Raw genomic sequence first — 12693 nt, forward strand, 5'->3', positions numbered from 1 at the left:
TTTTTTTTTTTTTTTTTTTTTTTTTAAATAATAATAATTTTTAATGAACACTACAAATAAAACACAAAGATCGTTTCTAATACATGTTTTTTTAGTTCTGTTGCACCTGAAAGTAAAATATATTAGAAATCAATTCGAAAATCATCTTACAAGATAAAATTACTTTCAGTGCAGCTGCACAGGTACACAAGGTGGTGACCATAAAGAGACTATTCCAGAATCATAGTAAAGAAAATTGAGATGAGTAAAAATAGTTAGGAGCCTTGCATAAAACAAATTACCTTGTATTATGGAACTGGGCAATTGGTGCAAGATATTCGTGGAGAGCAAGGAGTCCAGTGTATCAATGGCTAACGAGCAGAGTTTCTGAACCTCTGGTCCTGAAGAAAGTCTGTTAACAATGCCCCTGCCCGTACCAACCGGTACACCAGTCAAAGGACCCACTTCAGCTTCAAGTTTCTTCACAGCCTCATCCACAATCTGATGAACGTCTTGATACTTTTCAACTTCAACCAAAAGCTTTTTGCTTAAAGAGAGGCGGTAACACAGTATATCCACCCTTCTGGTTTCCTTTGCCTTCATCAATTGTTTTCTCCAACACCTAAGAGTTCAATCTTTGTGTCATTCATGATAAAGTAAAGTCTAAATGTTCAAGGGAGATAAATGCAGTACGGCAAAAGATGATATTGAAATATCCAGAGATGTAGCAAGACTTTGAACAGAGTTCGTGAACTTCGTGAACTACAACATTTAATAGAATTCCAAAACTTTTCAGGAATAAATTTTGAAAGATCGGGAAGTTTAGGTTTATATAACTCCAATTCACCATCCCGAAAGATTGAATGCCTAATCCTCCTAGCTCTGCATTGATATTCTTATTTTGACAGATAAGAAATATGTCATCATCTGCTGCTTTCTCCCCGCACCGGTGTCACCTTTGCAACAGTGATGCAGAAGGACACCATAACATCTTCGATCTCTGAAGTTTGTCTAGAACTTGAACAACACTATCCAGACCCATAGACATTGCAAATTTAAGGCCTCATGTCCAAATTTTAAAAAATAAATAAAAATAAAAACAAACAAACAAACTTTACAATCCCAGAAGGTTCGCTGTCCTATTTGATTCAATCCATAAAGACCTAATCACTTGCCTCAAGTATTTTAATTGGGAAGCAATCAAAATAATTTTTTCAAGAAAATAAAACCTTTTCTGATAAATTTCCTACATAATTACAAATCCGTTCTCTTTCAAATAATTTTGCTACAAATTAAGAGGAAAAATATTAAATTTTAGATTGATCATAACAGCAGCATAGATATTTCAAAAGATTCGTACGATGGCAGTTTCAGTATCGGCTTTAGAATGAATAAAAAACAATAGCTTTGCACTTTCAACGCAATAACTAAGGCAGTTAACATGTAAATTACATTACTCGATTCACTGACTAAAGATCAATCGATGTTTTAAAAGAAAAAGGATGTTTCAAATAAGAGGCCTACTTTTGAAAATACTTTCAAATTCAATGAACGTTTATATAAAATAATAGTTTAAAACCAGATATAAAGATCAGGGTAGTTACCCAAGCAAGTCATTGACTTTTCCACACGATAAACAACAAAAGGTCCCTTCCATTCCAGCCCGCAGTCCTCTAGAAATCCCAGATTTTTCATGCTTCAATGCACATTCAAGATGGCATGACATACCACATGAAGTGTCTTGAAATGGTGGGTCAGAGCTGCAACTTAACCATAGACTAGGATCCTTATTATCATCATACTGATAACAAATGCAGCATGAACACCTCTTGCAAAATCTATCCTCTTGATTTAAGGTAGCTTTGCATGCCGAATTTCTGCAGTATACTGCAATATTTGAGTCACTCCTAGTGTTACTGATTGGAATATGGTTTGCAGGAACAGGTAGGCGTGCTGGCTGATCAATTTTTCTTTGCCTTTTGGTAATCTTTGGATAAACACAGGGAGAAGACTGACTGTCAAGATCTGTTACATCCTCAGATGACCCTGATTTCTTTTCACTAACAATTTTCAGAAGGTTCTCAATTATTTTCAGTTTTGTTAATCCAGTATATTTCCTCTCTTTCCCCATCTCTGCACACAGGATCTCTAAAATCTCATGACGACTCCAGGACTGAAGCAGATCAGAAGCATTTGGCTGATCCGATATTTCATAGACCAAATTCCTTTTCTCCTCCATACTCATCTTACTGTACCTTGATGGATCGTGAGCAGTTCCTAATACCAACATACACGAGGATGCACATCAGAGTTAAAACAAAAACATAAAATCAAACGTCAAAAAGGTACCAGGTGGCGTCCTGTTTGGGTTGAATCAGATTGGGTTTGACTTCGGATAAGATGAACAATCATGGATTAGTAAAACTAATTTTGGGTGAACAATACCGATTCAAATTTAAGTTTCCACTCAATAACTTTGGAGGGTTTTTCAATTCTAACGTCTTCCAGACAAAAATTGTTTCAAATCCTTGGATCAATATTTTCCATAAAATAAAATATCACGTTCGACTTGTGAGAAAACATATACATGATTCCTTAAAATACTACAATTTTTTCAGCAAAAAAATAATAATAAAAAAAAAATAAAAAGAACAAATGACTCACAACAACCTGAAGTCTACCCAACCTAAGTACTATATGGTTGAATTGAGTCAGGTTGAGTCCAAAACACAACCCGTTTGAACTACCATATAGCCTTAGCGTTGAAGTTTGGATCCTTTCTAAGACCTCCTGTGATTGAAAATCAACAGTGCAATCAAACAAAATGAACAGTTCTCATGCAATTATTGACTGCTCGCCAAATTAATCTTCCAAGAAGCAAGAGTACTCAAATAATTGGACGTGGATGCAATCCACGCAACTGTCAACGACACGAGTAGGTGAAGAATGAGCAGAACTGGAGAACTCGAGCAGGATTGTCAAAGAGATCATCCAGGCAACGCCCATCAGCTATCGACGCACACTAAATTATAATCCATAAATTCAAGAAAAGAAAAAATGGTCGGGCACAAATTTCTGAAGACCAGCGTCATTATTAAATGTGATCTCAGAAGTTCCACATCAATGCTGTAAAACAAGTAGATGGAACCAATTCAACCAAAACCACTAAAACCTCACTACCACAATTTACAGGTGGGGCATGGAAGGAAGCCCATCAAGAAGAACAACAAAAATTAGATGACGATACCAGCAGAAGTAAAAGGTAAAATTAAGAATCCAAGTTCAATACTAGTAGAAAGATAAATAGATAAAGAAACCCCGATGTGGAGAGGGAGAAGGAAATGAAAGACCCAAAAACGAAATGAATTAGGCGGATTACCCTCAGATGAAGAATCGGAAGCCATAACGAATCCACGACATTACCACCAAAAGCAAACAAATAGGGACCTGCAAGCATGAAATCTGGAAGGATGATAAAACCGGGGAAGCGGAGAAAAATAAGAGAAATGAATGATGAAGGAGAGAAAGGAAAAGAGTACCAAGAAACAGCGGGAAATTGAAGGTGGATGAAGGAATCCATGGATTGGGAGGAAATTTGCAGAGATTGGTGGAGGATAGGATACGAAGTTGAGAGATTTTGAGAGAGAAAGAGGGAAAAGCAAAGAATTTCGCCCACCTGTCGCGTCGAAGCGTTGGGGAAGAGACTCTGATTCGATCAAATCAAATGAATGAAGAATAGTATAGCCGCTCTCTCTCCATTACAAATGCGGCTGCATGATTCTTTTTCCTTTTTTTCCTTTTTTTTCTTCTTCTTATTTTAATAATTATATTTTATGCTTTATATACTTTATCCGATAAGCACGCCATTTCAAAAATTATAAAATTAAATTAAAATTTCAAATTTCTTCAACAAAACAGCCTATCAAATTTTTATTATTTTTAAAGACTCCATTATCTTTTTCTTTATTATCAATAAATTAATTGATTAATTATGTTTTAAAAATAACAAAAATAATCCAAGTCAAATAAAATAATTTTATAGTTTTATAGTGATTTCGACCTAATAAGAGTAGATATCTTAATTATTGCTTAAAATAAAATAGTGTCACGAGTGAATAGTGAGGATTTAATTCATTAATTATTTTTTTTATAAAATAAAATGGGGTTTGGTGAATGATAGTGCTCCCCATGCCATGCCTAACTGCCTATAATTGGCCTGTGACAGTGCCACTCTTATTGGACCAACCATTATAGTTATTTCAGTTGGTAGGTTTATTGATGTTATGCCATGTAATAATTTTACATAAATAAATACATTTTTTGCTCACTTTATTTTATTTTATTTTATTCCAAATCAAACACTTTTAATTCTCCTTTCATTATTTTCCATCTCACCCAATATTCCTTCACATACATACGAAAGAATATTGGGCCACAACTACTCACTACATATAATAACATTTTTTTTTTAAATTTTCATTTTTATTAAAAAAAGATTCCATTAAAGTAATTAATAAAACTTGATATGACATTTTTATTAAAATTGAAACGTTAACGTCACATTATTTTAAATACTATTATTCGCGTATATCGACTAACGACCTATGTGTAAAAGTTAGTTTTACATATAATAGTATAAATAAGGTAAGGACAAATTCTAAGTTAATAATGAATCTTAATCCTTGTCCTTTTCTAGGAGAAAAAAATAGGTCTAATCATCTTTGTATTTAACTTATTTTAAAAATAAATGAATTAACTGAAAAAGATAAATTTTTAAAATTTAAGGATTACGTTTGGATAGAGCTTATGATGCCATAATCATATTTTAGCCTTTCAGACAAATATATACATTTTTAAAAAAATTAAATCAACTGTAGAAAGCATTTTAAATACTTTTAAATGAGTGTAAATTTTAGATCTGAAGTGTGGGAATGGCTGAAACTTGTCCCCTCGGTTTCATTAACATTATTAATTACTTGAGTTTTAAGCCTAAATAAGTAATATAGAAGTCGGACGGTGCACGGCGGCGCGGCATGTGATGTTGTAAGTCCATCAATTAAAAAAATTATTAAGTTAATTATCATTTTACTTGTGATTTTTTAAACATATGTTTTTAAACTTTTAATTTTGTAAAAAATTAATTTACCTATTAAATATAAAATTATATTTACTGGAATTCTAAAAATTTGAGAAGATATGTACATTTAAAAAATATATTAAATATGTTAATGACCTATTAAACACAAAATTATTAAAAAAAAATTTAACCTGTTAGACATAAATAGTTTTAAAGATTTCGAATGTCACTTTCTATAATCAAAATACCTATTACATACAAAATTAAAAATTCATAAACTTTATATTTTTATTTATTTATTTATGGTTCGAAATTCAATTATTGTTGAAGTCCAAAGAAAAAACAAATAATATGTTAGTGGGGAATTATTATATCCAACGTGGTCCAAAGCTGCAACCAACAGAAGACTAAAAAACCTTTACTTATTCCATGTGATATATTTGTTTCTTTCATTATGGGAAATATTTAAAAATAAAATAACCAAAAAAATATATACTTTTTATACTACTTTATTCCGTTCTTCTATTATCATATTCCATTCCTGTCATATCAAAACAGATTTGTATTCGTAGTCTTAATGCTTATCGCAAGAGAAAATATACAAAAAAGAAAATATATATTCACGAGAAATTAGGATACATAACTTAATAATAATAATAATAAGTTAGGTAGAGAAATTGGAAATGAGAAGCATTTCAAAAAAGAATATTTATCAATGAGAAATATCTTGTATAAGGAAAGGTTGGTAAGAGAAAATGTGTGGGGGAGAGAAGCAAGTTAAAAATATATATAATACTCGCCTAAATTGCTTGGAATTCTTCCAAAAATATTTTCACACAAGAAAAATAAGCATATATTATACGAAATTCAATTATTTATCATTTCGACCCTCTTTCCAGACCCCCCTCGAACTTTTAATTTGCTCATGTACCTGTGCTAATTAAGCAGAACCCTAACTTAATTTGTAGAACTCTGGGCATTAAAATTTAAGCCAAACTTTACACGAAACTGGTCCGACCCGAATTGAGTCGGGTCAGTTTACTCTTGGGAAAAATCCACGAGTCGAGCTAGGTTGGATTTGCATAAAATATAACCAGACCCGACACATTTACACCCTGAAGAGTGAACAGAAAAAAGGGGATTGGCAGAGAGTTCGGCGGGGAGTGTTTGAATTTGTGTTTCTGGTTGCCTTTTCTCAGTGTTAATCATGTGAAGTTGAGGTTAAATTGCAGAGAGAGAAAGGGAAGATAAATGGGAACTTGAGAGAACAATATTTGTCACGGTCAAAATAAGTATAAAAAGTTAATGAAACTCGAGATAATAATGTTTCTTACGGCAGGAAATAAAACTTGCCTTTAATTCATTAGTAACGCCATGATAGAGACGTCATCCGTTGGCGGTTGATTTGAAGTGGTAATCATCAGTTGTTGAGTAGATTAAGCCTTCCTCTTCTAGATTTTTCATCGCCGGCCTGCAAAACAATAAAGCCAAATGGTATATCAAGTTATAACCCTACTTGCAAGATCAGTGCTCTTCTGTCAAGTAGAGGTGAGAGATAGAGAGTAATACATGAGCTTCTCTAGTGGAACATTGAGATGTTGAGCAATCACATCACGGTGTGCGCCCCTCTCAGTACTGAACACAAGAAATATAAATATATATATATATATACATTCTAAATAAATTAAATCTAAGAAATCAATGAACGGGGAAAAAAAAATAGTGAAGGAGCATTCAAGACTTTGAATCATTGTTAAAAGGCACTCACTCGCATGAAGGAAGTTGCAAGAAATCTAAGACCATTTGCTCAAGGTTCTTCCAACCATCTCCACCTGCTTGACCAGTGTACTGAAAAAAGATAATTAGAAGGATGAATAAACAAACCGCAGCCCATATTATGTGAACTGAACCAGGATCTTACTTGATTTGAAATGGGAGTTTGATATCCTCTCACAGGCGTATTAGATAAATTTGCCATCTGTGGCTGAGGAGTCATGCTACTACTTTGTTGCTTCTATCAGCACAACATAAACAATAACCCAAATGGAGAAGCATGTAAGACGAGATATTACTTTTGAGCTAATCAAGACATCAACTGAAAATTTGAAACGGCTTGATTGATACCCGTAATCTGGTGTTGTAAAAATGAACATATATGGATTCGATGAAGTGACTTGTGATCTCATTATAGTCCGTCACAGGCCTGGAAGCCAAATATCTTATATCAAAATCCCCACGCAGCAAAAATCATGTACATAAGTTACAGAGAACAAGCACCGCAATAATTTAATTTGGTGGAAAAACAGTGCTCATGAAATGCCTCATCTCAATTCAATTGCTAAAAGTATAAATATACTAATATTCAGTGTAGTTCAAAAAGTGCGTTAACGCAGTTTATGACTCACAACACAAATCCCTCAGAAATAACCAAGCCAAGAAATCCCTAAAAAGAACCGAGGGGAAACTATACAGTACCTGATAGAAAAGACATTTAACGTTCTTTTACCCTGGAAGCTTTTTAAGTGGCCATGGACCCGGACGTACATGCCATCCCTGAAGCACGAGAAATTTTAAATGACATGAGACAAAAGGAGATAAATTTCAGAGATGGCTTGATGCATCACTTAGTCCAAATAAGCAGAGTCGTCCCCCAAACGATCCTTAACACTCAAGATTTAATTTCAGGTTAAACAGGAAAAATAATCCAGAAGAGCCACAAGAAACATTTAAATGATTGACAATTGTAACTTCATGGAGATCTCTTAGGTTTTTAACTATAGTAACCTCATGCAAACCTCAACTAACAGCACATAAACTAGAAAATATGAAGAACCACACTTTTATATTGAAAAACTTGCAACGAAGTGGGATTCAGCAAACAAACGCAAAAAATCAGAGTAGAAACTAGAAAGACAATAACAAGTATCCATCTATTCGAGAGAGCTGGGATCTCTCCTCCTAAGCGACAACAGGCCGCAGAAATCCACAACTCCATGTCTTCCTTCCTCCCCCCCCTACAAAAACCAATCAGCCACCTTTTTGGTTCCAAGCACGATTCATTTTCCATCAATACTTGTTAGCTCAATAGGATTGAGATAAATATGAAGCATTTGTATGCCCTATAGTAGCATCGGCTACAGTTATATAGTTCATTTAGCTGGAAAAAGCAGTCTACATTTTGCAGGAAAAGGAAGATTAGACTGTTCAAACTTAATCATCCCATGGATTGAAAACAATATATAAAACCCCCGTACTATAAGACAGAACAAGGAACTGCACATGCATACAAATAAGACTGCTGGTTTAGTCCTAACCCCACAGGCAATACTCATAAAGATCTATCCAGGCCACAAAGTGAGGTGTAGTGCAGTTTCACTAGATTAAATCATGTTTAACCAGATTTAATTAAGCTTACTTGAATCCTCCTGATATTTGTGTGTGGAGGGTCCAAATTGCTTAATTCAAAACAGTCATTTTGCAAATTTTCCTTAGGACTCGATAGATCTCATTTTAATAACAATTAATTAGAGAATTCCTTGAAAAAGTACAGCCATATAAAAAACTTAAGAACCAAGAACTCCCATCAAACTCCATGTCTACAACATGTTGAGTTCCAAAGTTCCATCCGAACTGACGAGATTCTAGGCAAGGCTGAAAAACCAATCATGAAAATTTTAAATGATAACCGCACAAGAAGTATTACAGTTTCGAGGGAATATTTTAAATGCTATTAAGACAGGATAGAAAGAACATTACAATATTCCCTCAACTTCATTTGAATCTGCAGCTTCATTGACCCTATAGGCACAAAAAACAAAATCAATATCAACGAGATAAGCATCTAACTTCTTTTCCATCTTGTATAGGTGTGGGAGTATGTGCTGGTGGGGGAAAACAAACCATTTGCTACAGTCAATCTGTCCAGTGCCATCATCCAGTGCAAAAGTCACATCAGTAATTCTTCCTGCTCTATTGCGCACCATCCCTACAAGCTTAACCTGAACATAATGCAGCTCAACAAGCAACTCTATAAATAAAAATAAACAGAACATACAAGTCCAATAACTAACATTATTAACATCAACACCATCAACAACAAAATTTGATTTATCATCACTAGACAGAAACGCGTCGTTTATCTGCTTCACTGTTAACGGAAGCAATGCTTGGACATCTCGATTCTGCAAATAAGACACAAAATATAAGAATTCGTTTCGGCGATCATAAAATTGAAGGAGATACAAAAGATAAAAACATGTGAATCCGATTCCAATAGACGAAGCAAACAAATTCAACTTAACTTTCCCAATAATTGTGAGGAGAAGAATCTACCATCCGCCGAAAACATAGGGGCAAAAACACATATACCAACTTTATTTCAATTGTACGAACCAAACGTCAAATCAAAAAATAAATTATGAACTCAACTAATTAGCGCTCAGAGTACGAATCATTTCAAACTGCAGTCGATTTCAGTTGGAAAATACGTTAAAACGCATGTGATAAATCCAAACAGCGGAGACTAGTAATCCACACGGGAATAAAAGGCATTCGAAAGAGAGTTAATATTACATATGGATAAAGAACGTACCTTCGCCGGAGATAATGAATGATCAGGGGCCATGGTGGTCTGAGATGGCATAAATCCACCACCAGAGAAGGCAGCGTTGCCATCAAATTGGCTCCCGTACATCGTTCTTCCACTGTAACTCTACAAGTGAAGAATACTCAAAGCCTATAAGAGCATCAAGTGACTGATCGCAAACAGATTGAAGAGCAGTCTTCGAAATGAAATTATGTTTCCGTAAAACCTAGAAATACCAGTTCAGCGTCCCTCCCGCCATTTTTAGACCCTTCTTTTATTTAATTATCAGATATAAAATTACAAAGCACTTTTACTTTATTACCCTTATGCCTATTTTTAATAAACTACACCGTTCAATATCGAAATTTTCACATAATATATAATGTAATATTTACAAAGGGGGAAACAATATCTACGGCTGATAAGTATTAATCAATTAAGCTTTTAATGCAAATCTCATGAATTATGGTCATAATTAAATTTAAATTAATTAGGGTTAATGATATAACTCATAAGAAGGTGCTTCCTAATAATTTCGTTGGATGGTCACGCTCCGAAACTTCTATTATTAAAATTTATTATTTACAATTTTCCTTTATAAAATTAACCTTTTATATATCAAGATTAAAATAAAAAAGAACCTTTTTAAAAATAGTAAAAAGGTAATGATTTTTTAAAGGCATATAATGTCGATAATAATTTCGGAGCTCCTTTAAAGGCTAATTTCCTCTCAATTAAGGATTTTCTTCAAATCAAAGTGGGAAGAGATAAACCAAATAAATAAATAATCACGAGAGGGGGACAGAATTATGTTTCACCGACCCAAATTTTATTATTTCGAATCGAATTAGAAACATTTACGGTAAAAATAAATTAACGAATTTTAATTTAATAATTAAAGGCCATTAATATTAAGTATTATTAATCGAAAGAATATATACAAAAATACGAAAAATTGCAAACGCTTTGGCCAATTGAAACAAAAAATATAAATTAAGCATACACAAATTACATTATTTTGAAGCGTGCGAAATGGAAATTGATAACGAGAAAATTACCAAAAAAAGAAAAAAAAAAAAAAAAAAAAAAAAACTCAATCAGAAGGCCCACCGTAAGAACCCTTTGGCCAGGCTACTGAGTTTAGACCGACGTCGGGCATAGCCATTGGACGACGAAGAACTGGAAGACAGAGAATGAGAAATACAACTCAAAGACGATGACGACTCGTCGTTTGATTTTCTATAAAACTCACTCTCTTGATTGACATGTCGTCTCGATGAGGAGGAGGATCCAAACGCACCGTTTTTCTTAACCACATTCCTCAGTTTCTTCCTCGGCTTCATCCAAAACCAAATCTTAGCTGCCTCCTGCTGCTCGGGGACTTGGTGAGGAGTTTTCGAGGCGCCTTGGACGGAGTTTGGCGACGGCGGTGGCTGGAGATTTTCAGAGGGTTTGTCCTTGGGCAGGCCGGGCTGTGCTTCCCAAATGAAGGGGATTTGACCGGGCAGGCGACAGGCAGGGAGACGGGCAGAGCGGCCGACTGAGGAGTTTCGCGAGAGGATTTTGTGGACGAATAATTCATTTGCTTGGAGTAATGAAAAGGGGTTTTCAGAGAGATGAAGACGGTGTTCGTTTCCCATGGCTTTGTGTGAATTTCGAACCCAAAATAAGAGGCTAAATAAATGAGGGAGTTTGGGGTTTAAATGGGAAGTGAATTAAACTCATTTGGATATCTGTTAAGATCGTTAAGGAAATTTGTATTTCACTTTTTGAATCCCCTGAAATATCTCCCTTTCATATGCCCTCCTAATTTGAATTTTACAATTTATTATTTCTTTTTATTATTATTATTATTTGTAATAATTTGTTTTCTTTATTTTTCTATCTCATAAATTTATATCCGAAAATTAAAAAAGACATAAGTTCATGACCCTCTAATTTTCTTAACTATCTTCCCCATTTCATGGTCTCCATAAATGGTACGCCTTAATTGAAGTTATATAAGGAAATATAATAATAAGCTTCCCATTAATTTATTTAACATTATCCACCTTACAAGTTTCATAAGGAAAATATTTATTTATTTATTTATTTACAAAATCTACCAAAAAAAAGATATCGATAATACACGAAATTAAACTCGCCTTCCAGTACCTATTTTAATAGGGTTGATCCTCCATGGACTGCATCCAAACCGCCAGTGCCCGGGAGATTCCGCCGCCGGCGTAGGAGATTTTGCTTTGCATGGAGATCCAAATTTCGAACGATGGTCATCCAACGGACGAGAATTGTTGTTGGACTTGGACTGCTTCCTCCACGGCCGAAATAACAGAAACTGCGGCTGTTTATTCTGAACCGTGGCCGGCTTCAAGAGGCTAAGGCTGACCACAACCGGCGGCGGGCGGATGCGCACTGGAACCGGCTCCACGAGCGGCGGAGTATTCTTGGGGGTCCCCGGTAGCATCTCCCACTGAAACGGAACCCCTTCAGAAGTCCTTCTGTAGTAGTACGAACGAGAGGAACGACCCATAGATGAGTTTCTCGTCGGAAAACTATCCAATGGCAGAACAAATCCGCCGTTTGTCTCCTCCTTCATAATTCCCTAATACGAAATTTACATTCATGTGCATCTATATATATATATATATATATATATATATATATATATATATATATATATATATATAAAGGGATTATTATATATATGGGCTTTGTGATGTGACGGTGATATTTGGGATTAGGGAGTTGATTAATTCCTACTTAAACTTTAGGTTAAAATATCTAATCGAATCTTTCGTCATGTTCGATTTCTTATTACTACTTGTTTAACTATATAAATTAATTAAGATTATAAGGTAATCTCTTTTATAAATCAAATATTTAAATTTTCATACATATTTTTGTTACATTAAATTAAAGAAAATATCTTTTTTTTTCTTATATTTTGGATTTCATTTCATTTTAAAAATTCCATGTTTCATAATCTCTGAACTTAGTTAACTCTAAAATAATTGTAATGACCATCGTTATTTGGATTCTTCTATTGTAGCCT

General features: G+C 34.3%; 2 protein-coding genes across 5 annotated transcripts in view; both read right to left on the bottom strand.

The window, feature by feature from the left end:
* Positions 1-3751, bottom strand: part of LOC111429850 (VIN3-like protein 2) — a 5935-nt gene extending 2184 nt beyond the window's left edge. The window contains exons 1-4 of one of the 2 annotated variants that reach the window (XM_023065894.1): positions 3519-3751; positions 3359-3426; positions 1584-2256; positions 282-601 (exon numbers count right to left, since the gene is read on the bottom strand). In XM_023065894.1, coding sequence (XP_022921662.1) covers positions 282-601; positions 1584-2256; positions 3359-3383 — 1018 coding nt within the window. In that variant the 5' untranslated portion in view covers positions 3384-3426; positions 3519-3751. Of the gene's footprint in view, positions 1-281; positions 602-1583; positions 2257-3358; positions 3442-3518 lie in introns of both variants that reach the window. The other variant, XM_023065895.1, reaches the window with a different exon arrangement.
* Positions 3752-6277: 2526 nt separating this feature from the next.
* LOC111430133 (replication protein A 32 kDa subunit B-like) lies at positions 6278-9892 on the bottom strand. Of its 3 annotated transcripts, none has more exons than XM_023066302.1 (11): positions 9878-9892; positions 9648-9767; positions 9127-9237; positions 8957-9054; positions 8813-8854; positions 7532-7609; positions 7181-7259; positions 6978-7070; positions 6825-6904; positions 6626-6691; positions 6278-6527 (listed from the first exon to the last, which is right to left on the bottom strand). In XM_023066302.1, exons 2-11 carry the CDS (start codon positions 9747-9749, stop codon positions 6443-6445), a joined length of 834 nt encoding a protein of 277 aa, XP_022922070.1. In that variant the 5' UTR covers positions 9750-9767; positions 9878-9892; the 3' UTR covers positions 6278-6442. The 3 variants fall into 3 exon arrangements, with proteins under 3 accessions (XP_022922070.1, XP_022922071.1, XP_022922072.1); XM_023066303.1 differs by having other exon boundaries at positions 9868-9884; XM_023066304.1 differs by lacking the exon at positions 9878-9892 and having other exon boundaries at positions 6978-7067; positions 9648-9861.
* Positions 9893-12693: the final 2801 nt, after the last annotated feature.

This window comes from Cucurbita moschata, unplaced genomic scaffold, assembly GCF_002738365.1.
Source record: "Cucurbita moschata cultivar Rifu unplaced genomic scaffold, Cmos_1.0 Cmo_Scf00032, whole genome shotgun sequence".
NCBI classification, from domain to species: Eukaryota; Viridiplantae; Streptophyta; class Magnoliopsida; order Cucurbitales; family Cucurbitaceae; genus Cucurbita; species Cucurbita moschata.

Coding starts and splice junctions, on each gene's coding strand:
- LOC111430133 (XM_023066302.1), bottom strand. CDS start 9,749: ATGTACGGGAGCCAATTTGATGGCAACGCTGCCTTCTCTGGTGGTGGA. Junction 8,855..8,956: donor CAGATTGACTGTAGCAAATG/GTTTGTTTTCCC, acceptor TTGTGCCTATAG/GGTCAATGAAGCTGCAGATT. Junction 6,528..6,625: donor GTTCCACTAGAGAAGCTCAT/GTATTACTCTCT, acceptor ATTGTTTTGCAG/GCCGGCGATGAAAAATCTAG.